This window comes from Trachemys scripta, chromosome 24, assembly GCF_013100865.1.
Source record: "Trachemys scripta elegans isolate TJP31775 chromosome 24, CAS_Tse_1.0, whole genome shotgun sequence".
Taxonomy (NCBI): Eukaryota; Metazoa; Chordata; order Testudines; family Emydidae; genus Trachemys; species Trachemys scripta.
Window position 1 is genome coordinate 11,901,107 of NC_048321.1, and position 25,722 is coordinate 11,926,828.

General features: G+C 55.3%; 3 protein-coding genes across 9 annotated transcripts in view; all 3 read right to left on the minus strand.

The window, feature by feature from the left end:
- The window catches only part of LOC117869686 (membrane-spanning 4-domains subfamily A member 4A-like), an 8,047-nt gene extending 7,099 nt beyond the window's left edge, over positions 1-948 (minus strand). For 3 of the 5 annotated variants that reach the window (XM_034756733.1, XM_034756737.1, XM_034756736.1), the window contains exon 1: positions 355-471. Coding sequence is in view for 1 of the 5 variants with exons in the window: in XM_034756735.1 (XP_034612626.1) it covers positions 355-474 (120 nt within the window). In the remaining 4 variants the exon portion in view is untranslated. Of the gene's footprint in view, positions 1-354; positions 503-541 lie in introns of those variants that run through there. The other 2 variants (XM_034756734.1, XM_034756735.1) reach the window with 2 other exon arrangements.
- Positions 949-2,749: 1,801 nt separating this feature from the next.
- FXYD5 (FXYD domain containing ion transport regulator 5) lies at positions 2,750-19,546 on the minus strand. Of its 3 annotated transcripts, XM_034756775.1 has the most exons (12): positions 19,407-19,546; positions 15,256-15,316; positions 7,412-7,480; positions 7,049-7,126; positions 6,801-6,842; positions 6,197-6,250; positions 5,724-5,777; positions 3,859-3,909; positions 3,701-3,736; positions 3,534-3,608; positions 3,355-3,403; positions 2,750-3,275 (listed from the first exon to the last, which is right to left on the minus strand). In XM_034756775.1, exons 1-12 carry the CDS (start codon positions 19,410-19,412, stop codon positions 3,251-3,253), a joined length of 600 nt encoding a protein of 199 aa, XP_034612666.1. In that variant the 5' UTR covers positions 19,413-19,546; the 3' UTR covers positions 2,750-3,250. The 3 variants fall into 3 exon arrangements, with proteins under 3 accessions (XP_034612666.1, XP_034612668.1, XP_034612667.1); XM_034756777.1 differs by lacking the exon at positions 7,049-7,126; XM_034756776.1 differs by lacking the exon at positions 6,197-6,250.
- Positions 19,547-21,915: 2,369 nt separating this feature from the next.
- The window catches only part of LOC117869543 (FXYD domain-containing ion transport regulator 6-like), a 14,460-nt gene continuing 10,653 nt past the window's right edge, over positions 21,916-25,722 (minus strand). The window contains exons 2-6 of the mRNA XM_034756471.1: positions 25,191-25,223; positions 24,828-24,902; positions 23,277-23,310; positions 22,888-22,922; positions 21,916-22,534 (exon numbers count right to left, since the gene is read on the minus strand). Coding sequence (XP_034612362.1) covers positions 22,515-22,534; positions 22,888-22,922; positions 23,277-23,310; positions 24,828-24,902; positions 25,191-25,223 — 197 coding nt within the window. The 3' untranslated portion in view covers positions 21,916-22,514. The remainder of the gene's footprint in view (positions 22,535-22,887; positions 22,923-23,276; positions 23,311-24,827; positions 24,903-25,190; positions 25,224-25,722) is intronic.

Below are 25,722 nucleotides of genomic sequence, written 5' to 3' on the forward strand. Positions count from 1 at the left end.
GGGGGGTGGGGTCTAGTGGGTTAGAGCAGGGGCACTGGGAGCCAGGACTCCTGGGTTCTCTCCCTGTCTCTGAGAGGGAAGTGGGGGTTTATGGTTAGAGCGAGGGGAAGGGGTATGCACAGAGCCAGTTTTTCACAGGAAACCTTTCCCCTCCCATCTCTGCCCCCCCCCCCCCTCCCAGCCGACCTCTCCCCGGCCTGTGGCAGGAGGGCATCAGACACGATGACCCTCCCAGCCTCCATCTGCCCCTGCCCTAAGCGCACGGAGCCCCAGCGCCCGTGTCGCATGCGGGCCCCACAGAGGGCGCCCCCCCCCCCCACGCCCTGCGCCCCAGCTATGATCAGCTGTACTTGCCCTGGGCTCCTTGCACACCCGGCTGCTTCTGCGAGCCACAGCTTGGACTCTCTGCCCGGGCAGGAAGTGGATGGGCCTGGCGCCCAGCCAGGGGAGGGAGAGGAAGCGGGAGAGGCCCATGCGGGGGGGGGGGGAGCCGGTGGCCTCTGGCACTAGGATGGGGCAGGGGCAGATTTGACCCTGGTACCTCTAGGCCAGCTGGGGACGAACTGGTGCCACAGGTGAGCTACTGAGAGGAACTCTCCGGCCGCTGCCTCAAGCTTGCTGGCAATGTGGTTTGATGGCAGGCCAGGCCCCCGAGCTCCCGGGGCGGCTCCGCCCTTTGAGCCATGTTCTGCATGGAGGTTTCTTAGACAAGGGGCTGGAGGGAACCTCAAGGGGGCCTCAGGGTGCCCAGCGCCAAGTCAGAGCAGAGGGACCCCCCCGAGCGGCCCTGACAGGGTGTGTCCAGCCTGGTCTTAAAACCCTCCAGTGACACGGTTCCCTGGGTAACCTGATCGGGGGTAGTCCCAGCTGTTCTTTTGGCAGCCGCTAAGTGTCTTCAGGGTGCTGACAAACAACAGTTGTATTTGTGGGATCACGCTCCCGAGGCAGCTGCATCCCAGTGCCAGGCGAGCCATCTTCGTGTGCCGTTATATGCGGCTGTTCCTCGGCTGCCCCACTCCAGAGGCGGCTGCATCCCAGTCCCAGGCGAACCTTCCTCATGTGCCATTATGTGCAGCTGTTCCCCGGCTGCCCCACCCTGAGGCAGCTGCATCCCAGTGCCAGGTGAGCTGTCCTCGTCTGCTGTTATGTGTGGCTGTTCCCTGGCTGCCCACCCCAGAGGCGGCTGCATTGCAGATCTGGGTAAGCCATCGCTGTGCAGCGTTATGTGCGGCTGTTCCCCATCTACCCCACCCCAGAAGCAACTGTATCCCAGTGCTCTGTATACACAATCCCAAGGATATGGGTCTGAGATAATTTGTGCAGATGAGTCCACTTCTGTTGCAGGAGTGAGGGTGGGAGTGAAATCCCCATGATATTAACCCTCTACGTTCCAGTCCCTGACCCTGAACAACAGCCCCCACCTCTGGAGTGGAGCAGCTGGGGAACAGCCGCACATAACGCCGCATGGGGACAGCTCTCCCAGTGCTGAGCTGCAGCCACCTGTGGCTCATTATCTGACCACAGTTCAGGCCCTGAGCAACCAGCACAGAGCTGGCCCCACCCAGGCTTTCCCCCTGCCCTGGGTTGTTTTCATTCACTAAAGCCCATGGCTGCCAACTCTCTGAGCCCCTTGAACCAGGCTGGGGAACTGGCCTGAGCTCAATGAAGTGCTAATAGAGCCCTGCTGCCGCCACAAGGGGCAACGGCGCTACCAGTGCTCCCCTCCCAGAGCCACAGATGGAACCCAGGAGTCCTGGCTCCCAGCCCCCCTGCTCTAACCCACTTGTCACATCCGAAGAAGTGGGCTGTAGTCCACGAAAGCTTATGCTCTAATAAATTTGTTAGTCTCTAAGGTGCCACAAGTACTCCTGTTCTTTTTGTGGATACAGACTAACACGGCTGCTACTCTGAAACCTATAAAGGGTAACAGTCCTCCTGTGTACAATACTATAAAATCCCTCCTGGCCAGAGACTCCAAAATCCTTTTACCTGTAAAGGGTTAAGAAGCTCAGGTAACCTGGCTGACACCTGACCCCCAAGGACCAATAAGGGGACATGATACTTTCAAATCTTGGTGGGGGGAAGGCTTTTGTTTGTGCTCTTTGTTTTGGGGGGAGTTTGCTCTTGGGACTGAGAGGGACCAGATATCAATCCAGGCTCTCCAAATCTTTCTGAACAAGTCTCTCATATTTCAAACTTGTAAGTAAACAGCCAGGCAAGGCATGTTAATTTTATCTTTGTTTTCTCAACTTGCAAATGTACCTTTTGCTAGGGTGTTTACCTCTGTTTGCTGTAACTTTGAACCTAAGGCTAGAGGGGATTCCTCTGGGCTCTTTAAATTTGATTACCCTGTAAAGTTATTTTTCATCCTGATTTTACAGAGATGATTTTGACCTTTTTCTTTAATTAAAAGCCTTTTTTAAGAACCTGATTGATTTTTTCCTTGTTTTAAGATCCAAGTGGTTGGATCTGTGTCCACCAGGGAATTGGTGAAGAGTCTCTCAAGGCTACCCAGGGAAGGGAATTAGCCTATTGGGAGTGGTGGCAGCGGACCAGGTCTAAGTTGGTAGTTAAGCTTAGAAGTTTTCATGCAGGCACCCACATTTGTACCCTAAAGTTCAGAGTGGGGAAGGTGCCTTCACACCACTAGATTCCACTTCCCTCCCAGAGCTGGGAATAAAACCCAGGAGTCCTGACTCCTACCCCCCCCCCCCCGCGCGCGCACACACACACACACCTCCATGTTGTGTGAGAGGCTCACAGATACTTTGCTTCCCCAGGGGGAGTCGTTTAATGTCATCAAAATACAACACAGGGGCGACCGGCGCTCAGAGACGGGGAGGGTGGACAGGGATGGGGAAGACAGGCCAGGTGCAGGCTGGGGACTTGGATTTAGGGGGGACAAGGCCTGAAGGGGGGGACAAGGATGGGGAATCCAGGCCAGGAAGGGGGAGGGGACAGGGATGGGGGGACAAGGCTGGGAGGGGGAAAGGAGAGGGATGGAGGATCCAGGCCTGGGGGACAGGCTGGGGAGTCAGCCGGGGGCTAGAGGGGCCAGGCCGGGGTGATCAGAGCTGGGGTGCTGCTGACAGGCGGATCACAGAGGGGAAAGCGGGGGGCACTTGGCAGCCCTCGGGTCTGTGCTGCTGGTTCTGCCCAGCCCCCAGGTATGCAGCATCGCTGTGGGGCTCCGAGCCGGCCCCTCCAAGCAGTGTCCGATCCCCAAACGGATCCCCCAGCAGGGGGTGCCTCAGAGCCGTGAGATATCATAGGCGCTGCAAGGAAAAGGGAGAGAGGGTGAGGGAGGCTGGATTGGACTGGGGGGACCCTGCGGGGCCCAAGAGGGGCTCTCACCTCCTTCGCTTCCGGCCCCCACATCCGGGGAGCTTCCCGTATTTACCACCTGGGGATGGAGAGAGAACAAGTGTGAACCCAGGCGTCCTGGCTCCAAGCCCCGCTCTACCCATAAGACCCCACTCCCCTCCCAGAGCCGGGGAGAGAACCCAGGAGTCCTGGTTCCAACCCCTACTCACAGGTGAGGATGAGGATGCCCAGGACGAAGAGAATGGCGGCGGCTATCAGGCCCCACTTGCGCAGGGAGTGGTAATCTGGAAGGGAGGAGGGAAGGGGGCGACTGTGAGTCGAGTGAGGTGAGCAGCAGCACCCCCTGCTGCTCGAGGCAGGAACAGCTGCTACCCACCGTAAGAGAAGATTTCCTCTTGGCTTCGGCCGGCTCCTGTGGGGGCAGAGAGAGAATTACCCCAAATGCCCAGCTCGGGGGTGGGGGGGGGAAGGAATGGGGCAGGGACCTTTCCCCTCTGGGGGGCTCCGGCTCCGATCTGGCCCCAGGGCACTCACCTGATCTGGCCGAGCTCCCGGGCTCTCTGTGGGTAACAGGCCTCTTGGAGCCTAGAAAGAACAAGCTTTGGGGTGAAAAGGATCCAGAGACCCCAGCTAAGACCTGCTCTCCCCCCAGCTGCCTCTGGGATGGGCCACAGGGCAGCTGGTTATCCAGGGAGCCCTCGCCCGGGCCCGAGATGCAGCTGCCTCTGGGGTGGGATGTGTGGGGGGGCTGGTTATCCAGTGACCCCTCGCTTGGTACTGAGATGCGGCCGCCTCTGCGCTGTTACCTGTCAGCTCTATGTTCTTAGGGAACCAGGGTGCAGTATCCAGTCTGTTTGATTCACGAAGGACACCTCCACCCCCCCCGCCTCTGCTTGAACCAAAGCTGATCAGAAGAAAGACTTGCAGAGAGCAGTGAAGGGTGGGGGGAGACATACCTAAACCCCTGGGACAAGGGTGATGGATTAAGGAAACTTCCCTAGCCTCATTTGCATCAAAGATGGGACAGGGAGGCATCCCCATTAGCATACAGAATGGAGAACAGAGATTCCAAGGCAACACCCGCCCTGATCTCTGGGACCAGAAAAGCAGGGAAGCACTGCGTGATGGGGGATCTCTGCTCCAGATGTCAGTGAACCCACGCCTGCCCACACCCAGCTCAGCAGTTATCAGACCAATTCTAGTAATAAATCCTTTATTGGTATCCAAAATACTGCAGCTGCCTAATTGCATTGTGAGCTCCCTCGAAAAAACACCTCCCATAGCCAGGAATGAACAGTTCCTATTGTCTAGCCTGAACGAAACAACTTTGGTATTCTCCCTTGAGCCATCAGTTTACCTACAAACAAATCTAGTGTTTTCCCTTGAACCATTGCTCTTTCCCTACAAAAACTCCTACCCACACTCCAGTAAGTGTTCTGATGCCTGGATCAAACATCTGCATCAGTTCATTGGGACTTCATCTTCTCCTGACGGATCGTGCTGGGGGCTCTGCCTGTCTCCAGCACTCCGGACCCTCCCCTACCATCACCACCTGGGACCCCCGACCGGTTCAAGCTTCACGGAGTGGCGAGAACCCAGCTCTCTCTCTAGGTGTAGCCTTGTGACCCTGACTTGTGTGATCACTTATAGTTTTCTAAACTGGACTTTTGTAATCAAATTTAAGCTAGATTCAATAATGTCACTGTTTTCTTTGTTTGGCTCCCCTTGTATTGTTGCTACCTGGCAATAAATAACTTTTATGGTTAAGCTGGTTGCTTCCCTCTCTCTCTCTCTCTTTTGTGTTTTTGGTTTCCCCATTCGCTCTGCAGCTACGCCCCTTTGACCTAAGCTACAGATCCCTGCAGCGCCCAAAAATCCTGTGGGGTTTGCTCATCAAGTGGGTCACGACTGGAACAATTGTAACGTGAAAGTGGGGATAGGGACATGCTGAACCTGGCAGCTTGGAGGTGCTGCTCGACCTAGCCTGCTGAGACCAGGGACATATAGGAGATCCGCTTGAAAGTGCTGATTGACCCGGTCCGCTCAGACTTGCTCTGTTAGTGTGTGAGTGTGAGTGTGTGATTCTGGGGCTGGAGGAACCCAGCCCTGGGGAACCGAGGTCCTGCAGGAGAGCTCCACTGGGAGGGGACTTGCAGAAGGGGGAAGTAGAGCTCCTTATGAGAACACACAAGTGATACAAGCAGTACATTGATAAAATTACTGAACCCTCCCCCCCAGAAGAGTAATCCTAATAAATGAGCGTACCCCAAAGTAACAGGCAAATCTGGTAACAGGGGTGGGATGTGGGGGACTGGTTATCCAGGGAGCCCTTGCCTAGCACCGAGATGTGGCTGCTTCTGGGGTGGGACGTGCGGGCGGGGACTGGTTGTTTCTCCTACCTGAAGCGGTTGTGCTCGTGCTGCTGGAACTGGAGCCTCCAGACCCTGTGGTGGCTGCAGGGAGATCAAAGGAGGGTGGGACTCAGATCCTGGACCCTTCTGCCCCCCCCCCCCCCCGCCCGCCAGCTCTGCCAGTGCCCCTCACTCCTGACCCGCAGCCCTGGTTATCCCAGCCCTGGAGTTCCCCTCAACAGCTCGGCCGTGCTCCTCACTCCTGTTCAGAGTGGGGAAGGAACCTTGACAACCCGGTCCACTCAGACTTGCTGTGTGTGCGTGTGTGTGTGATAGAATTACTGAACCCTCCCCCCCAGAACAGTAACCCTAATAAATGAGCATACCCCAAAGTAACGGGCAAATCTGGTAACAGGGATGGGATGTGGGGGGCTGGTCATCCAGGGAGCCCTTGCCTCGCACTGAGATGCAGCTGCCTCTGGGGTGGGACGTGGGGGCGGGGGGCTGGTTGTTTCTCCTACCTGAAGCGGTTGTGATCGTGCTGCCGGAACTGGAGCCTCCAGACCCCGTGGTGGCTGCAGGGAGATCAAAGGAGGGTGGGACTCAGATCTTGGACCCTTCTGCCCACCCCCCACCCCCTGCCAGCTCTGCCGGTGCCCTTCACTCCCAACCTGCAGCCCTGGCTATCCAGCCCTGGGGTTCCCCTCAACAGCTCGGCCGTGGCCCTCACTCCTGACCCGCAGCCCCCTGCTCTCCCAGCTGGTCCTTCTTCCATTTTTAACATCCCTGTCACTCTTTTCAGGCTGAGCTCTTATGTAGGGAGCTTTTCCCAGCCAAGTCACACTTAACTGGGGTGTTGCCACTGGAGGGACTGGGGGGCACATTGTGGGGCAGAGCAGTTACCTGCTGTATGATTGGGGGGGTGGACAAAGCCCTGGCAGGGATGATTTAGTTGGTATTGGTCCTGCTTTTAGCAGGGGGTTGGACTAGGTGACCTCCTGAGGCCTCTTCCAACCCTGATCTTCTATGATTCTATGACTGGCGCTACGTGGAGGGGATCTGGCTTGGCCTGGAGTGAGGAGCTCCCACCCTTGGTTATCCCATCTTCCACATGATGCCTACTACCTGCGCTAGATGTGTTTTCCACCTCTGCATCTTGGTCTCCATCTGGCCATGTCATGCAAAGAAAGAACAGAGATTAGAAACAATGGATCTGCCACCTCTGGGGTGGGACAGTCGGGGAACAGCTGCACATAACGCCACACAGGGATGGCTTTTCTGGCATTAAGATGCAGCCACCTCTGGGGCAGAGCAGCTGGGGAACAGCTGCACATAACGCCACACAGGAATGGCTGCTAGGCACTGATATTCACCTCTCAAATCCAAGTTGGGGTCAGATGGGGTCATGACTCCAGAGTCCTGCCCCACTTCGGGCGTTGGGATGACGATTGCTGATGAAGGATAAAAGCCTCCGTGTGCATGTGTGAGCAACAATGAACCATATGGCAGCTAGTCTGTATCCCACACGCACACACCCCACAGCACCGGGCTGATCCCAACCAGCAGGGGGACACACACACAGAGCGCCCCTTCTGGGTCCCAGCCCACTCCCTGCAGCACAGTGTCCTCTGCTGACCCCCCGCCCCGCTCTCCACAGCACAGCGCCCCCTACTAACTCCCTGCCCTGCTCCCCACAGCACACCTGTCCATGCAGTGGGCTCTGGGCTGTCACTTACCCCCCTGCTTATCCTCAAGGATTGTCTTAGCCAGCAAAGGCGTCGCCTTCAGGGAGTTATCTGTGGGAGCTGTGAAAGTAGAAAGAATTATATTGTAAAAATAGAATGGATTGAAGAAATGCTGTATGTTCCTTTTAGTAGGAACCCGCTGAGGGAGACCTCCTGCAGCTGTGCAAGCTACTTGTAACCCCGAGCGAACATGAAAAATGGCTCACAGCAGCAAATTGGCCCATCAGTGAGCGCCACTCTAATTTGCCAGACACCGGTCCTGATGCTGAATCCCGGAAAAAGTGTAAGGACCGAGCTAAAAATCTACTTGAAGCCATCCCTCGAGTACGGACTCCTAAAATCAACTGGACGGCCATACACTGCTGTAAACTGCGACAGGGAGAAAACCCGGGCAACTATCGCACCCGGCTGACTGATGTTTCTCTGCAACATTCTGGTATACAGCAACCGGATAAAAATGGACAGGGCGCCCTGGCTCATGCGTTTGTTAATGGCTTCCTACCTGCTATTGGCAATATGCTAAAGCGAATAAGTGTTGGGTGGGAGACCGAAACCATGGACAAATTGCAAACAGTGGCAGAGCACTGCCAACGCACTCTGAAAGGAAAGGAGGAACAGTCCTCTCAAAAATTAATGGCCCTGCAAATACAGCATTATTCAGGGCAGGGCAAACAGTACCGGGGACAGGGAAGGTTCTGGGGATGTGGTTGCGGGAGGGGTCGTGGAACTGGATTTTTGGGTTTGGAGGATGTTTGTAATTACTGTAAGCAGCCCGAACATTGGAAGAACGAGTGTCCTAACCGGCCTGATAGCTCTGTAAATAACCAATTAGACCCCCTGTCGGCACAGCCCGACAGTCCCCAGCCTTACTTTGTCTCATAACAATGACGAGACGATGGGGAACCTCAGGAAATTTTAGCTCCTTTACTACCTCTCACTCCCACGGGTGAGTGTCTTTTGACTATTAATGATCTTTCTCTCCCTTTCCTTGTTGATACGGGAGCTTCACTCTCTGCAGTTTGTACTACCGACCTGCCTGCAGTTCCGGAAAAACCGTGTCCGCTGTGGGTATTACGGGAATCCCAACCCCTTATCCCCTTTCAAAACCTCTACCGGTCCAGGTCGGTCTCCTTTCCGTGGATCATGCATTCCTTCTCTCTGATTCCACTCTGGTAAACCTTTTGGGTCGGGATCTGTTATGTAAACTTGGCTGTACCATCTATTCTTCCCCAGATGGTGTCTACTTACAAATTCCCCAGTCCTCTCTGAGCAATTCTCTGGCCTCCCTGCTGTCTGAAACTTCCCTTTCCACTCCAGTTCCCTGTTACCCATTGATCCCGTCCCTTGAACATCTAATTTTGCAGGTCCCATCTTTTCTGTGGCCAACCCACCCATCTGAAGTGGGCCGCTTAAATACTGACCCCGTGTGCATTACTGTTGACTCCTCCAAACCCCTGCCTCGCCTGTCTCAATACCCTTTAAACCCCAAAGCAGAGGCTGGCATTGCTCCGGTCATGACCACCCTGCGGGAACAAGGCATTATTGTCCCCTGCTCCAGCCCCTGTAACACCCCTATCCTCCCAGTTTGAAAAACTGATGGTAAATCGTGGCGGTTTGTTCAGGATCTTCGAGCCATTAATCACATTGTTATACCCGCCTTTCCTGTTGTCCCTAACCCAGCAACGATTCTGGCTTCTATCCCACCAGGTGCAACTCATTTTACTGTTGTTGATTTGTGCTCTGCTTTCTTTTCTGTCCTGGTTCACCCTGACTCCCAGTATCTTTTTGCCTTTTCTTACAAGGGGCAACAGCACACATGGACCACGCTCCCCCAGGGGGATACTGAAAGTCCATCTTACTTTTCCCAAGCATTAGCCCGAGACCTTGCTGACCTTGTTTTTCTGTCCAGGTCCACACTAGTCCAATATGGAGATGATCTACTCCTCTGTTCCCCTTTGTTGTCTGCCTCAGAAACTGATTCTTTAGTGCTCCTTACTGCCCTAGCAAAGAAGGGTCACAAGGCTTCTTCTCTAAGCTACAGCTCTGTCAGGCCTCTGTCACATACCTCGGCTTTCTCCTCTCCCAGGGTTCCCGTACACTTTCTCCCGCCCGCATCCAAGCTATCCTCAGTTTTCCCTGACCCCGCTCCCCGCTCCCCACGCCAGGTCTGAAAGTTTTGGGGCATGGCTGGATTTTGCAGGCAATGGATTCCCCAATATGCCTCCCTTGCAAAACCTCTCCAGGAACTCACTCGAGTCTCTGTGCCTGACCCTTTGCTGTGGCCCCCTGAGGCCAACTCTGCCTTTGTTTCCCTCAAACAGGGTTTGGCTTCTGCTCCCGCCTTAGGGCTGCCTGACTATTCTAAGCCCTTTACCCTTTTCTGCCATGAACAATCTGGGTGTGCACCGGGAGTCCTCACTCAGATGCACGGAGACAAAAACCGCCCAGTGGCTTATTTCTCTGCCACTTTGGACCCTGTTGCCCAAGGCTTACCCCTCTGCAGCGCACTTAGTCGAAATGTCCAAATCCCTTGTCCTCCGCTCTCCTCTTACCCTCATGGTCCCTCGCTCTGTGGAAACCCTCCTGCTACAACGTAACACAGGCCGCCTCTCCTCCGCCCGCCTTACCAGGTATGAACTTCTACTGCTGTCGGCTTCGTATATCACCATAAAGCATTGTTCTCAGTTAAACCCTACCACTCTCCTTCCTTTGTCTGATGACGGTGATCCCCACGACTGCCTTGCAACTGTCTCTGCTGTCACCGTCCCGCGCTCTGACCTTTCTGATGTCCCTCTCCCTAACTCTGACCTTGTTTTGTTTACAGATGGTTCCTGTTTTTGAGACAACCAAGGTTGTCTCCTTGCAGGATACGCTGTAGTGTCACTCTCTGAAACTCTGGAAGCTGCGCCTTTACTTTCTGTAACCTCAGCGCAAGTTACTGAATTAGTTGCCCTCACCCGTGCCTGCTTTTTGGTGGAGGACGCTCCGCCACCATTTAGACTGACTCCCCCTACGCTTTTGGGGTTGTACCTGACTTTGGCACCCTCTGGCAAGCTCGGGGTTTCCTTACCTCCCCGGTACCCCTATCCAAAATGGCCCCTACATCGCTGCTCTCCTGTATGCAGTTTTACTTCCGTCTGCCCTAGCTATTGTTAAGTGCCCTGGCCACTCGATGGCGGATACTGATGTTGCTAAGGGTAACGCATTTGCTGACGCCTCTGCTAAACATGCTGCTTCCATAGAACCTTCTCCAGATGCATTTCTAGGTTCCCTTTCTGTTTCTATACCACCGCTGTCCCTCACTAACCTCACCCTGCTCCAAGACTCTGACCCAGAAGCCAAAAAGTACTCCTGGGTTGCCCAGGGTTGCTCTCTACATCCTGATTCCCTTTGGCATTCGCCTGCTGGTGCCTTTGTGGCCCCCTTTTCACTCTACCCATCGCTGGCCACCCTGCTACACGGTGTTTCACATGTCGGAAAGGAGGGGATGGTCTCTGCTGTAACTAAGGCAGGATGGTGGGCCCCCCATTTCAGCTCTTTTGCAACCCGCCACTGTGCCGCCTGTACCACTTGCCAAAGCCACAATATTGGTAAACCTGTAAAAGTGGCTCAGGGGTTCTGGGGCCTGCCCCAAACACCATTCTTGCATTGGCAACTTGATTTTGTACAAATGCCGAAGTGTCAACAATATGAATTTATTTTGGTTATGGTATGTTTATTTTCTGGTTGGATCGAAGCCTTTCCTTGTGGAAAGGCTGACACACTGTCTGTTGCCAAATGTTTATTAAATCATATTATGCCTGCCAAGGGAATTCCTGCCACTCTGTCCAGTGATCGGGGTACACATTTTACCGGACAACTTGTTCAATACCTGGATCGTGTGTTACATATCACACACCTGTTGCACTGTCCTACCACCCACAGAGCGTGGGTGCAGTTGAAAGACGAAATGGTGTACTTAAGAATAAGCTTGCTAAACTTTGTGACTCTACAGGGTTAAGCTGGCCAGTGGCTTTACCACTGGCCCTTATGGAAATGCGATCCACTCCATCTCAAAGGCATAAATTGAGTCCCTTTGAAATTGCTATGGGATGCCCTATGCGAGCTATGGCTACCATTACTCCAGTCCCAGACTTGAACTTGACGCACAGTACGCTCCTTCAAATTGCAAGGGATTAATGCAAGCCGTAAGTCACTTCCATTCACAGGTTCGAGCTGCCTGACCGACAGAACCCACCTCTGACGTTTGCCACGACCTCAAGCCAGGTGATTGGGTCTACATATGGCACCACCATCGAAAACACACCTTGGAGCCCCAGTGGAAGGGTCGTCATCAGGTACTGCTTACTACCCAGACGGCTGTTAAACTATCTGGCATCGCAGCGTGGATACATGCTTCACAGTGTAAGAAGGCACCATCCCCAGCGAACCAATCATCACCTCAGAACCACACAGAGTCAATTTTGACTCCAGAAGAAGACGTAGAGGAACAGCCTGCAATACCTTACAATCTACGCTCTTGTAAGGGTTGCCAGAAGCAGACGACGACCTAAAGCAAGGCCCAAGAAGAAGCAGTAGTGAGCCTAGCGCCTGCTGCCTGGTGGATGTAAAACTGTGACTGCGGTTCCCTCAGTTGAGGTTGTCAGAACCAGCAGGGCCTTGCCTCCAACATGCGCCTCTGGTGGCGCCTGTTCCTCGGCTGCTGGTGTCTTAAGGTCTGGGGAGTCCACAATGACAATTCTTTTATCCAGCAGCAAGTGTGGATAGCTCAGACCCTTAATATTTCTAATTGCTGGGTCTGCAGCCACATCCCAGCCCACTCTCAAGCTGGTGTTCCTGTCCTGGCAATCCCACTCAGTTCCCCAGACCTCACTGGAGGACCTCATCCGTTTAACAAAACATGGAACAGCAATGACACTTGGGAAGCAGTGGGAATAAATGTATCAAAATGGATAAGTGTGGTGGAGGGAAAAGGTCATTGGTGTTGGGTGTATAATGGGACAGGGTTGGATCTGGGAAAAAGCAGTTGTCTTCAGCATATTGTGGCCAATGGTGTATGGGATTATTCGAACAAAACTAAAGAGTGGCGGGCCAGGGATGGGGATATGAATTTTTTCTCACCTGGAATCAAACAGAGAAATCAATCTCATGTTCCCCCTACAGTAACCTTAGTAAGAACAATACAATCTTTCAATGCCATGCAAATAACACCACTCCTCGTAAGGAGAATTACCCTGTGCCCCTTTGGAGGATATTACTCCGGAGTACAGCAGAAAGGGATCTAGGGGTTATAGTGGACCACAAGCTAAATATGAGTCAACAGTGTGATGCTGTTGCAAAAAAAGCAAACATGATCCTGGGATGTATTAACAGGTGTGTTGTGAGCAAGACACGAGAAGTCATTCTTCCGCTCTACTCTGCTCTGGTTAGGCCTCAGCTGGAGTATTGTGTCCAGTTCTGGGCGCCGCATTTTAAAAAAGATGTGGAGAAATTGGAAAGGGTCCAGAGAAGAGCAACAAGAATGATTAAAGGTCTTGAGAACATGACCTATGAAGGAAGGCTGAAAGAATTGGGTTTGTTTAGTTTGGAAAAGAGAAGACTGAGAGGGGACATGATAGCAGTTTTCAGGTATCTAAAAGGGTGTCATAAGGAGGAGGGAGAAAACTTGTTCACCTTAGCCTCTAAGGATAGAACCAGAAGCAATGGGTTTAAACTGCAGCAAGGGAGGTCTAGGTTGGACATTAGGAAAAAGTTCCTAACTGTCAAGGTGCTTAAACACTGGAATAAATTGCCCAGGGAGGTTGTGGAATCTCCATCTCTGGAGATATTTAAGAGTAGGTTAGATAAATGTCTATCAGGGATGGTCTAGACAGTATTTGTTCCTGCCATGCGGGCAGGGGACTGGACTCGATGACCTCTCGAGGTCCCTTCCAGTCCTAGAATCTATGAATCTATGAATCTTTGCAAACACCTATATGACAAATCGGTGCAACTGACCCTTCCCGGCCTTAATAGGGCATCATTGGGTTTGTGGGACCAAAGCTTATACCGCATTATGAGCTAACTGGTCAGGTACCTGTTATCCCACCCGACTCTTCCCAGAATTCCGAGTGCTAGGGTCCTTCCCACGAGAATGCCTCCGTAATTTCAGGCAAAAAAAAGGGACTTACCAGATGCCCAATGGTATGTAAATAACATAAGCCCCTTAACCTGGGAAGAGGCCACTGGCGGTTCCCTTATCCCACTAGGGGGAGTAATACACCATGCAAAAAGGCTCCTGAGGTTACAAGCAGTAGTTGAAATAATGGCAAATGAAACCGGAGAGAGTTTAAGAGCCCTGGCCAAAGAAACAGGGGCGATCCGACAGATGGCCCTCCAAAACCGTCAAGCGTTGGACATAGTGCTGGTGGCCAAAGGAAGGACCTGTGCTCTCACTGGAAAAGAATGTTGTGTGTTTATACCTGACGACACCAATGAGGTACTAGATCGCGTTAGCCACTTAGAACAAATCGTATATCTTCCCCATGAAGAGCCGAGTTCTTAATGGAAGTGGCTAAGTAACCTGTTCAATTTCTCTGGCATAGGAAACTGATTGTTTCAGGGAGCCCTGACTATCCTGTTTGGAATCCTAATGATTTTTGTATGTTTTCAGTTAATCTCCTGTTGTATACAGAATTCTGTAAGGTATGCCACCCAGGTGACTGCCCCAAAACAGAGTGCTAATACGATGATTTTAAATATCACTGATGAACAAGGAGATAAAGAACGATTTATATGTGGAACCCGGTAATTGTTGGTCATAGCGTAGCTTGACCAAAAGGAGGGATTGTGAAAGTAGAAAGAATTATATTGTAAAAATAGAATGGATTGAAGAAATGATGTATGTACCTTTAAGCAGAAATAAGGAATGTTGAAATACGGGTGTCAGGAAGAGAAACATTAAGGTATAGACCAATGAGTCCACTTAAGCTAATGGTGGGACATTAACAGGAGATCGGTAAGAGTTAGTAAGGAAATAAGATATGTGTGTCTAGTCCCAGGTAAACTTAACAATTCTGCTTCCTTTGTTATCTTGTTAAGTTCGCGCCCTTTTATCTGTATAAATAAGATAGTTTGAGTCTTGCATGGTGCTCACATTATCTGGATGCATTGGCAGAGCGCTGTGCTAATAAACAGAGTGGTTTGACAAATTGTGAGTCCTGAATCTGACTTTGACAGAGCAAAGGGCTGAGTGGGAAATTTTGGGTGGAGGAGCCCCAGGCCAGACAGGCAGACACTCAACCCACCCATGGCTTGTTGTCCTCTGCCACCCAGCTTCCACTGTGTGTGTGTGTGTGTGTGTGTGTGTGTGTGTGTGTGTGTGTGTGTCCCTGCTGGAGGGGACGAACCCTGCTCCGTGTGTGTGTGTATGCATGCGTGTAAGCGGTGCACGCTGCCCAGAAACAGCCCTACTCTCCTACACATCATATTCCCTGTACAGCTCTTGATTGAGGGGGATTCCCCTTTCTCCCCCTAAAGAGAAGGAACCTGAGACACAGAGAAGCAAAGAGACATGCCCAAGGTCACATAAAAGGACAGAAACAGAGTGGGAGAACAGATCCCCAGGAGCCCCTGGCTCCCAGCCCCCCATCTAACCACTAGACCCCACTCCCCTCCCAGAGCTGGGATAGAACCCAGGAGTCCTGGTTCCCAGCCCCACCAGGACAGCCGGTCCCTCCTACAGATGTTTCCCAAGGCTGGATTTCCTGGTCAGCCAAGGGGTCTGGTGCCCCAGGGCTGTGGATGCTGGTGCTACCCAGGGTGTGGTGCCATAGGGAGAGGCAGGTGACACTTACCTTGCTGAGTCAGAACCAGGACTGGGTCCAGGACCAGGAACAAGAATACGGCGACCTGGACCTGCAGCAAAACCAGAGAGACTCAATTGTCCTGGGCTCTGTTGGCACCCCTCACTCCCACCCGCAACCCCATGCCAGCCCAGGCCTGAGCCCGCCTCCAGCTCTGCCAGTGCCCCTCACTCCTGACCTGCAGCACCTGCTAGCCCTGCCCTGGGCTCCCCGCCCAGGCATTCATATGTAGTGGTGCAGCACCGGACTGAATCAGACTAGCCATGAGGGGCTACTAAGGTGACCAATGTGTGTGAAAAGTTTTCAAAGCCTGAGATGCCTGGGAGGACAGACTCAGCAGTGTTGGGATGGAGCTGGGGGGGATTTGCTTTGTTGATTTATGAGCTACTGGGGGAGCTGCTGCCCGCAGGAACGGGCTCAGGCTCTCAGCAGACTCAGGCAGCATTGCTGGGTCAGTCACACCCAGGGAAACTTCCCACACCCAGCAATGGGCTCAGGCTCTCATAGAATCATAGAATATCAGGGTTGGAAGGGACCTCAGGATGTCATCTAGTCCAACCCCCTGCTCAAAGCAGGACCAATCCCCAACTAAATCATCCCAGCCAGGGCTTTGTCAAACCTGACCTTAAAAACCTCTAAGGAAGGAGATTCCACCACCTCCCTAGGGAACCCATCCCGGTGCTTCACCACCCTCCTAGTGAAAAAGTTTTTCCTAATATCCAACCTAAACCTCCCCCACTGCAACTTGAGACCATTGCTCCTTGTTCTGTCATCTGGTACCACCAAGAACAGTCTAGATCCATCCTCTTTGGAAACCCCTTTCAAGTAGTTGAAAGCAGCTATCAAATCCCCCCCCCCATTCTTCTCTTCTGCAGACTAACAATCCCAGTTCCCACAGCCTCTCCTCATAAGTCATGTGCTCCAGACCCCTAATCAATTTTGTTGCCCTCCGCTGGACTCTTTCCAACTTTTCCACATCCTTCTTGTAGTGTGGGGCCCAAAACTGGACACAGTACTTCAGATGAGGCCTCACCAATGTCCAATAGAGGGGAATGATCATGTCCCTCGATCTGCTGGCAATGCTCCTACTTATACAGCCCAAAATGCCGTTAGCCTTCTTGGCAACAAGGGCACACTGCTGACTCATATCCAGCTTCTCGTCCACTGTGACCCCTAGGTCCTTTTCTGCAGAACTGCTCCCTAGCCATTTGGTCCCTAGTCTGTAACAGTGCCTGGGATTATTCCTTCCTAAGTGCAGGACTCTGCACTTGTCCTTGTTGAAACTCATCAGATTTCTTTTGGCCCAATCCTCTAATTTGTCTAGGTCCCTCTGTATCCTATCCCTACCCTCTAGCGTATTTACCACTCCTCCTAGTTTAATGTCATCTGCAAACTTGCTGAGAGTGCAGTCCACGCTATCCTCCAGATCATTAATGAAGATATTGAACAAAACCAGCCCCAGGACCGACCCTTGGGGCACTCTGCTTGAAACCGGCTGCCAACTAGACATGGAGCCATTGATCACTACTCGTTGAGCCTGACGATCTAGCCAGCTTTCTATCCACCTTATACTCTATTCATCCAGCCCATACTTCTTTAACTTGCCGGCAAGAATACTGTGGGAGACCGTATCAAAAGCTTTGCTAAAGTCAAGGAATAACACATCCACTGCTTTCCCCTCATCCACAGAGCCAGTTATCTCCTCATAGAAGGCAATTAGGTTAGACAGGCATGACTTCCCCTTCGTGAATCCATGACTGTTCCTGATCACTTTCCTCTCCTCTAAGTGCTTCAGAATTGATTCCTTGAGGACCTGCTCCATGATTTTACCAGGGACTGAGGTGAGGCTGACTGGCCTGTAGTTCCCCAGATCCTCCTTCTTCCCTTTTTTAAAGATGGGCACTACATTAGCCTTTTTTCAGTCATCCGGGACCTCCCCCGGTTGCCATGAGTTTTCAAAGATAATGGCCAATGGCTCTGCAATCACATCCGCCAACTCCTTTAGCACCCTCGGATGCAGCGCATCCGGCCCCATGGACTTGTGCTCATCCAGCTTTTCTAAATAGTCGCGAACCACTTCTTTCTCCACAGAGGGCTGGTCACCTCCTCCCCATGCTGTGCTGCCCAGTGCAGCAGTCTGGGAGCTGACCTTGTTCGTGAAGACAGAGGCAAAAAAAGCATTGAGTACATCAGCTTTTTCCACATCCTCTGTCACTAGTTTGCCTCCCTCATTCAGTAAGGGGCCCACACTTTCCTTGACTTTCTTCTTGTTGCTAACATACCTGAAGAAACCCTTCTTGTTACTCTTAACATCTCTTGCTAACTGCAACTCCAAGTGTGATTTGTCCTTCCTGATTTCACTCCTGCATGCCTGAGCAATATTTTTATACTCCTCCCTGGTCATTTGTCCAATCATCCACTTCTTGTAAGCTTCTTTTTTGTGTTTAAGATCAGCAAGGATTTCACTGTTAAGCCAAGCTGGTCGCCTGCCATATTTACTGTTCTTTCTACATATCGGGATGGTTTGTTCCTGCAACCTCAATAAGGATTCTTTAAAATACAGCCAGCTCTCCTGGACTCCTTTCCCCCTCATGTTATTCTCCCAGGGGATCCTGCCCATCAGTTCCCTGAGGGAGTCAAAGTCTGCTTTTCTGAAGTCCAGGGTCCGTATTCTGCTGCTCTCCTTTCTTCCTTGTGTCAGGATCCTGAACTCAACCATCTCATGGTCACTGCCTCCCGGGTTCCCATCCACTTTTGCTTCCCCTACTAATTCTTCCTGGTTTGTGAGCAGCAGGTCAAGAAAAGCTCTGCCTCTAGCTGGTTCCTCCAGCACTTGCACCAGGAAATTGTCCCCTACACTATCCAAAAATTTCCTGGATTGCCTGTGCACCGCTGTATTGCTCTCCCAGCAGATATCAGGGTGGTTAAAGTCTCCCATGAGAACCAGGGCCTGTGACCTTGTAACTTCTGCTAGTTGCCGGAAAAAAGCCTCATCCACCTCATCCCTGTGGTCTGGTGGTCTATAGCAGACTCCCACCATGACATCACCCTTGTTGCTCACACTTTTCAACTTAATCCAGCGACTCTCAGGTTTTTCTGCAGTTTCATACCGGAGCTCTGAGCAGTCATACTCCTCCCTTACATACAATGCAACTTCCCCACCTTTTCTGCCCTGCCTGTCCTTCCTGAACAGTTTATAACCATCCATGACAGTGCTCCAGTCATGTGAGTTATCCCACCAAGTCTCTGTTATTCCAATCACATCATAGTTCCTTGACTGTGCCAGGACTTCCAGTTCTCCCTGCTTGTTTCCCAGGCTTCTTGCATTTGTGTATTGGCACTTAAATAACAGGCTGATAACTCTGGCAGACTCAGGCAACTCATGTTTGATCCCCAAGCCCATGAGCTAGAAACTTCTTTCTCCCCCCACACAAATTGAACTCTGACACAATCCCGGGGTACAGAGGAGAACCCCCCACCCTGCATAGTGAACAGCCCGGAAGGGTCAGGCCAGGCTGGGGGAGGGTTGCTCTGATGTCAGTGCAGGTGACTGCACTGGAACTCACACTGTCTCCCAAGGGACTGGTGACAGTGGCTGGACAAGGTCTATTCACAGGGCAAATGAATCAGATGGGGTGGAGGGTGTACAGAGATAGATAGATAGATAGATGGGGGTATGAGGATAGATAGATAGATAGATAGATAGATAGATAGATAGATAGATAGATAGATAGATAGATAGATGGGGGTATGAGGATAGATAGATAGATAGATAGATAGATAGATAGATAGATAGATAGGGACCGGATGGCATGTTGGGGGGAATGTAGGTCTACAACTGTTAGCTGCGGCCCCATATGCACATCAGCTTTGTGGCGTGGTTCCCATCCCAGGGTCCCGCCCCCCTCCCCTTGCCAGCCCCTCTCCCTCCCGCCCCCCTCCGGCCAGGACACCTGGTTCCCATCACCAGCCTGCCTGGCTCCCCATACCCCTCCCCACTCAATGCCCCCCCCTCCTGCAGCTGTGACCCACCGGGGTCGCTCATGGCAGGAAGTCGGGGCCGTGGTGCTGGACTGGGGGCACAGCTGGCTCTGATCAGAGCCGGGGAACCCAGGCATCCAGAATGGGGGCTGGGGACTCACCCTCATGGCAGCAGGCGCTGGGACGGTGTGTGAGCAGGAGGGGGAGGGCAGCACTCGGGCAGCAGAACGAGGAGGCCTCACGAGTCATTTCCTCCCGCCTGTACTTCCTGCGAGGCGCGTGTGTGAGAGAGACCGTGTGTGTGTGTGTGTGTGTGTGTGTGTGTGTGCGCGCGCGCGTGCGTGTGTGCGTGCACTCAGAGGACTGTTTGTCTGCAAGTGTTGTGGCCGCAAAATGAAAGGGAACCCCGAGAAGTGGAAACAAAGAGGAAGAGAACTGCCCTGCCCAAGAGGTGGCTGCATCTCAGCACTGGGCGAGCCTTCCCCATACAGCATTATGTGCAGATGTTCCCCAGCTGCTCCGCCCCAGAGATGGCTGCATCTCAGTGTGCTCAATTCCCCCTCCTGTCCCCCTGTCATTTCCTTATCCCCAGGGAGCCGGGCAGGTGGGGATCAGGACTCTACTCAGCCCCACACAGCAGAGGGCTGCTCCGCGGGAGCCTCCTATTGGGAGGTTCCCTGTGTAGGCAGGGGAGATTCAGGAACAGCAGCAGGACAGGAGCTAGGGCTGAAGGCAAGGGTGGTGGTGAGCCCCAGTGCATGTTGGGAGTACCACTCTAGGACTAGTGCATGCTGGGAGTTCTGCTCTGAGCTTGGTGTATGCAGGGAGCTCAGTTCTGAGCCTGGTGCATTCTGGGAGTACCACTCCAGGACCGGTGCTTGCTGGGAGTTCTGCTCTGAGCCTGGTGCATTCTGGGAGTACCACTCCAGGACCAGTGCTTGCTGGGAGTTCTGCTCTGAGCCTGGTGCATTCTGGGAGTCCTGCACTGGGCCTGGTGCACGCTGGGAGCACAGCTCTGATCATGGTGCATCCTGGGAGTCTGCTCCAGGCCTGGTGGATTTTGGCAGTCCCATTCTGCACTGGTGCATGCTGGGAGATCTCTCTTAATGGGGTATGCTGGGACATGCTGGGATAGGGCATCTGACTTCCTTTTTCAGAGCTCTGCCCCCAGGTTTGGACTTTCCTCCCCATCTCGGGTGGGAGGGGCCAGTTGAGTGGCCTCTGGGGCCCAAACCCGCCATGTCCCCAGGGCGCTGAATAGCCGAGAGAAATAGGGCCAGGTGGAAGTGGGCACCCCCCAGAGGGGAAAGGCCCCAACCCCATTCCCTCTCGCCCCGCCCTGTGTAGGGCCATGTCCCAGATTCCTCTCCATTATCCCTGGGCAGGTCCTCAGCTTGGTCCCACTGAAGATTCGCCCCTCACAGTCCGGGTCAATGCTGGGGACTCCAGCTGCCCCACACACACACATACACACACCCCAGAAACCTGCGCTTAGCCCTGGACTCCTCTTGGGACCTGTCGGCCCAACTCCTGAAGAATGGGATAAGTAGTCTTGGCCTTGGGGAACTGTGGCATCGTTCTCCAGAGTGTGCTCCAGAGGTGGCTGCATCTCAGCAGCAGGCGAGCCATCCCCGTGTGGTGTTATGTGCAGCTGTTCTCCCGCTGCCCTCCCTCCCCCGCCCCGAGGTGGCTGCATCTCAGTGCTGGGCAAGACAGCCCCGTGTGGTGTTATGTGTGGCTGTTCCCCCACTGCCCCGCCCCAGAGGTGGCTGCATGGGTGATGGGTATAATAGGCCAGGGGAGGCTAAGCCTTCCCAAACAGGATGCGGTGCCCCTCCCTCTAGAGGCATGCCGCCGGCCTGCCGCATTTGGAGCACTGCCGCGAAAGGGCACCCAGGCTGTGGCCTTGCCCTCACTCGGCCCGAAGCCCCACTCCCACATCCTGCTCTTCCCCCATAGCCCTCCCCACGCTGCTCCTCTTCCCACCCTCACTCCGCCTCTCCCCAGAAGCTGGCAGGGGCTCGGGCGGGCGGACCGGGGCTCCTCCTGCTGCAGTGGGGGGCTCGGGGTTCCTCTGGCTCTGGTGGGTGAGGGAGGCTGGAAGGGGCGGGGTAGGGGAAGAGGACTAACCTCTCCGATGGAGGATTAACCCACCGCCCATGGGTGGCTGCACTTCAGCGCTGGGCAAGCCATCCCTGTGCAATGTTACGTGTGACTGTTACCCAGTCTGCCATGCCCTGCAGGTGGCTGCACTGTTCTTTCTCAGCTCTTTCTTTGCATGGTCCTGAACATACAGAACCGAGATGTGGAGGATGAAAATACAGCCCCTAGCGCAGGGAGTGGGCATCATGTGGAAGACAGGCTGCCCCAGGGCAAGAGCACCCCACACCATGGAAAAGATGAGTAAGAGAACTGCACCATCTTGTGTGCGTGTGTTTTTCCCTGCTGCCCTCTGCTGGAGGGGATCAGTCCTGTTCTGTGTGTCATAAACCCTGTACCGCCAATGGCTGCTGGGGATTCCCACCTCGGCACTGGGTCATGAGTGAGGGGCACCAGCAGACCTGGGGGTGGGGGAGCCCAAGGCTGGGCTAGCAGGGGGCTGCAAGTTGGGAGTGAGGGGCATTGTCACCGGGGGTGGGGATGGAGGCGAATAACAGAGTCGAAGCCCAGTAAGAAACAACCCTATGTTTATTGAGCGCTAGGTCTGCTCTGCCCCGTGCATGGGGGTGGAGGGGCAGCCACAGGGTGGCGCCCCCTGGGGGCAGCTGAAAACACGTCACGAAAGCAGCACCTTGTCAGCATCCAGCTGCTGGCCCAGGGCCCCCTGCCCAGGTGGAGCCCGTGACTGGGCCTGGGGGGGGCGGGTGTTGGTGGTGTGTGGCCATTCCCCCCACATGGAGCACCCCCCCGATGCAGCGGGGAGGGGGGTGCCGTAAGCAAAGCAGTAATGGCATGGGGGGGATCACATGCGCTGGGGGGACAGGAAGTGAAGGGGACCCAGTGGATCAAGATGGGGGGGCCAAGTGAGACTAAGGGACCCCCCCCTCCCTGCATATGGTGCCTGCTCCCAGCATGCAATGGGCTCGCCAGCCAATTGGAGGCAGAGGTTCTAAAAGACGGGGGCTCAGATAACAGGGCTTCCCCTTCCCTGCCCCCACGGATGTCGCCGGGCGCTGGAGCCGAGGTCTTGGAGCCGTCCTGGGCGAGGGGGGGGCAGCAGGGTCTGCACCCCCCAACCAGAGGGGGGCGCTACATCCCAGGCACCAGGCCTACGCGCTGCCTGCTGGAGCTGCAAGAGAGACGGGGGGTGGGGGGGAGCAGTGAGAGATCAGGGCCTAAGGGGACCCCAGAGTCCAGGAGCTTCCTCTCCACCTCCACCCCCAGAAGGAAGATGCTTCAGCAGCTGCAGGAGGGCGTTGCCATGGCGTTGCCATGGTACCCCCTCCCCCAGCCCTGGCAACATCTGTCTTCTGTGGAGACAAAGGAGCAGCTGGGTGGGGGAGTCTCACCTGCCCCCACCCTTGGCCTCCCCCAACAGAGGGACAACCCCTCCCTCCACAGGGCAGTCTGATGCCAGCCAGCGGGGGGCAGCAGGGACACCCCCCACCCCCGTACAGCCCCCCAACCTTCTGGGTCACTTACTTGGGGTCTTTCCCGGTTGCCTGGCCTCCGATAGGCTGAGGGGGAACACAAAGGGGGAGACAGGTAAGTCGGGGGTGGGGAGGTCAAGGAGGGCTGGTGGGGCTGTGGGGGGCAGCTAGAGTGGGGGAAAGTGGGGGGCTGCCCCAGGGGGTTGGGAGGCAGTTAGAGTGGGGGAGTCTCCCCTGGGGGACAGTGGGTCTTTCCCAGGGGGCTGGGAGCAAAGGGGGGCAGTTACAATTGGGGGAGCTGCCCCGGGGGGCAAAGGGGGGCAGTTACAGTGGGGGCAGCTGCCCCTGGGGGGTAGTTAGGGCAGGAGGCAGTGGGGGGGGGCTGCCCAGGAGGTCGGGGCAAAGGGGGGCAGTTATAGCGGGGAGTGGGACAGCACCTACCTGGAGTCGGACTTTTTACATTTGAATTTCTTACCTGCAGGGAAGAGAGAGAGAGAGTGAGGGGGGACGGGGGGATTTGGGGGCAGATGGGGCGGGAGGCCAAAAGGGAAGGGGTGGAGGGAGCAGTTGTGTGGGAGAGGGTGAAGGTCAGGGGGGCAGGGAAGGGGCTGGCTGGGGGGTCGCTCTGGGGCACAGGGGGCCTGACCAGGGAGGTTTGGGGGGCAGGGGGCTGGGCAGAGGGACCAGCCGGGGAGTTTGGGGTGCAAGGGCCCGGCCAGGGGAGTTCTGGGAGGCTAATCAGAGGGGTTCAGAGGGCGGGGGAATGGCCAGGGGGTTTAGGGCCGGCTGAGAGGGTTCAGGGTTCATGGCGGATTGGGGTGCTGGCCGAGGGGGTTCAGGAGAGTTTGGGGGGCAGCTGGTGAAGTTTGGGACGGGGGGGGTTTAGGGGCTGGCCAGGGATTTGGGGGGGTTGGGGGACCAGCCAGGGAAGTTTGGGGGTGGGGAGCTGGCCAGGGAGTCGGAGGGGCTGGCCGGGGAGTTCAAGGGTCAGGGGGCGGGGAGCCGGCCACTGGGATTTGGGGTGGGGGGCTGGCTGGGGGTTTTAGGGGATGGCCAGGAAGCTCAGGGACGGGGTTGGTGGACTGGACGGCGGGGTTCCATGTTTAGGGGGTTCAAGTGGCCAGCCAGGTGGTTTCAGTGTTCAGAGGAGTTTGAGGGGCCAGCCGGGGAGTTTTGGTGTTTGAGGATTTGAGGCGGCGGCCAGAGGTTAGAGGGGCTAGGAGTCCAGCCGGGGGAGTTTGGGGGCAGAGGGCTGGCTGGCAGGGTTTGGGATTTGAGTCTGGCTGAGGGTTTTAGGAGCCAGCCAGGGCACTTGGGAGGGTTGGGGGCCTGGCCAGGGAAGTTCAGAGGTGGAGGGTTGGCTTGCGGGGGTTAGGAGCCAGCCAGGAGCTCGGGTGGTTGGAGGGCCAGCTGGGCTGGGGGCTGGGCTTGGGGTCTGGCCGGGAGATAGGGGGTCAGCTGGAGGAATTCAGGGGGATTGAGGGGCCACCGGGGGGTTGGGGTTCAGGGGTTTGTGGGACTGGCTGGCAGGATTTGGGGGTGGGGACTGGCTGGCAGTTTAGGGGTCAGTCAGGGGGCTTGGAGTGTTGGGGGTCTGTTGGGAGGTTTGGGGGTCAGCCAGGGGAGTTTGGGGGTTATGGGGATGGCCGGGGGAGTTTGGGGGATTGGGGGCCTGCTGGTGGGTTCGGGGGCCAGCTGTGGGAGTTTGGGGGGGTTATGGGGGCGGCTGGGGGGGTTGGTGACCCCGCTGGGAAGTTTTGGGGGGTTGGAGGCCTGCTGTGGGGCTCGGGGGTTCAGGGGCCAGCCGGGGGGAGTTTGGGGGCCTTCTGGGCGGTTTGGGGGGATATGGGGCCAGCTGGGGAAGTTTGGGGGGTTCAGGGGCCAGCTGGGGGGTTCAGGAGGGTTCTGGGGCCTGCTGAGGGGTTTAGGGGGGTTATGGGGCCATCCGGGGGAGCTTGGGAGGGTTGAGGGGCCCGCCGGAAGGTCACTCACTCAGCGCTGTCAGGATGCCCAGCACGAACATGACAATGGCCAGGACGAGGCCGACCATGCGCAGGGTGTCATAGTCTGGGAGGAGAGGGGGGTCAGAGACAGACAGCCCCACAGCCCCCCCACAGCCCCACAGCCTGCTACCCCCTGCCCCCCAGCTCCCTCCAGCTCTAGTGAGGCCCCGCTTTCCAGCAAACACCCCAGCTGGGAGCAGGGCCAGGGGGCGCCAGGGGGATCCCTGTTAGGCAATGCCCCCTCCCCAACACGGGATGCCCAACCGTGGAGCCCCAAACGGGGACAACTCCGGCCCCCTCCAAGCAGCGCAGAGAAAGCCCACGGGGCAGCCACACGAGTGGCCTCACTCACCATAGGAGAAGGGATCCTGGTGTCCACGGCCATCTGGAGAGAGGAGAGAGAGACAAACCCCTGAACTACCCCAGCCCCAGAGAGGGCTCACCCGGCCCTGAGATGCAGCCACCTCTGGGGTGGGGCAGCTTGGGAACAGCCACACATAACACCATGCAGGAGTTTGGGATAGGGAAGGACAGAGACTCCCATGTCATTCACAGCAGCAGGATCATTGCTGCCGGGGAGAGGGAAGCCCCTGGTGAAGCCATTAACCTGGGACAGGGTTCACACCCTGGTTCGCACCCGCCTCCCCCAGCCTTGGTGAGAATGTCCTGCACTGAGTGAAGTCATCAAGAATCCAGGACAGGTCAGCAACCCAGCGCCCCCCGTGAGCTCCCTGCTCTGCTCCCCACAGCACAGCACCCTCTGCTGAGCCCCCTGCCCTGCTCCCCACCGCACAGCCCCCTCCATGAGCCCCCTGCCCTGCGCCCCACAGCACAGCGCCTCCCATGAGCCCCCTGCCCCACTCCCCACGTCCCAGCGCCCCCGT

Bases quoted from the DNA above. Each gene is read 5' to 3' on its own strand.
- FXYD5 (XM_034756775.1), bottom strand. The intron at 3,737-3,858 runs GTGAGTGCCCTG...CTGCCCCCACAG, and splicing joins CGGGAGCTCGGCCAGATCAG to GAGCCGGCCGAAGCCAAGAG. The intron at 3,276-3,354 runs GTGAGAGCCCCT...TTTTCCTTGCAG, and splicing joins GGGGGCCGGAAGCGAAGGAG to CGCCTATGATATCTCACGGC.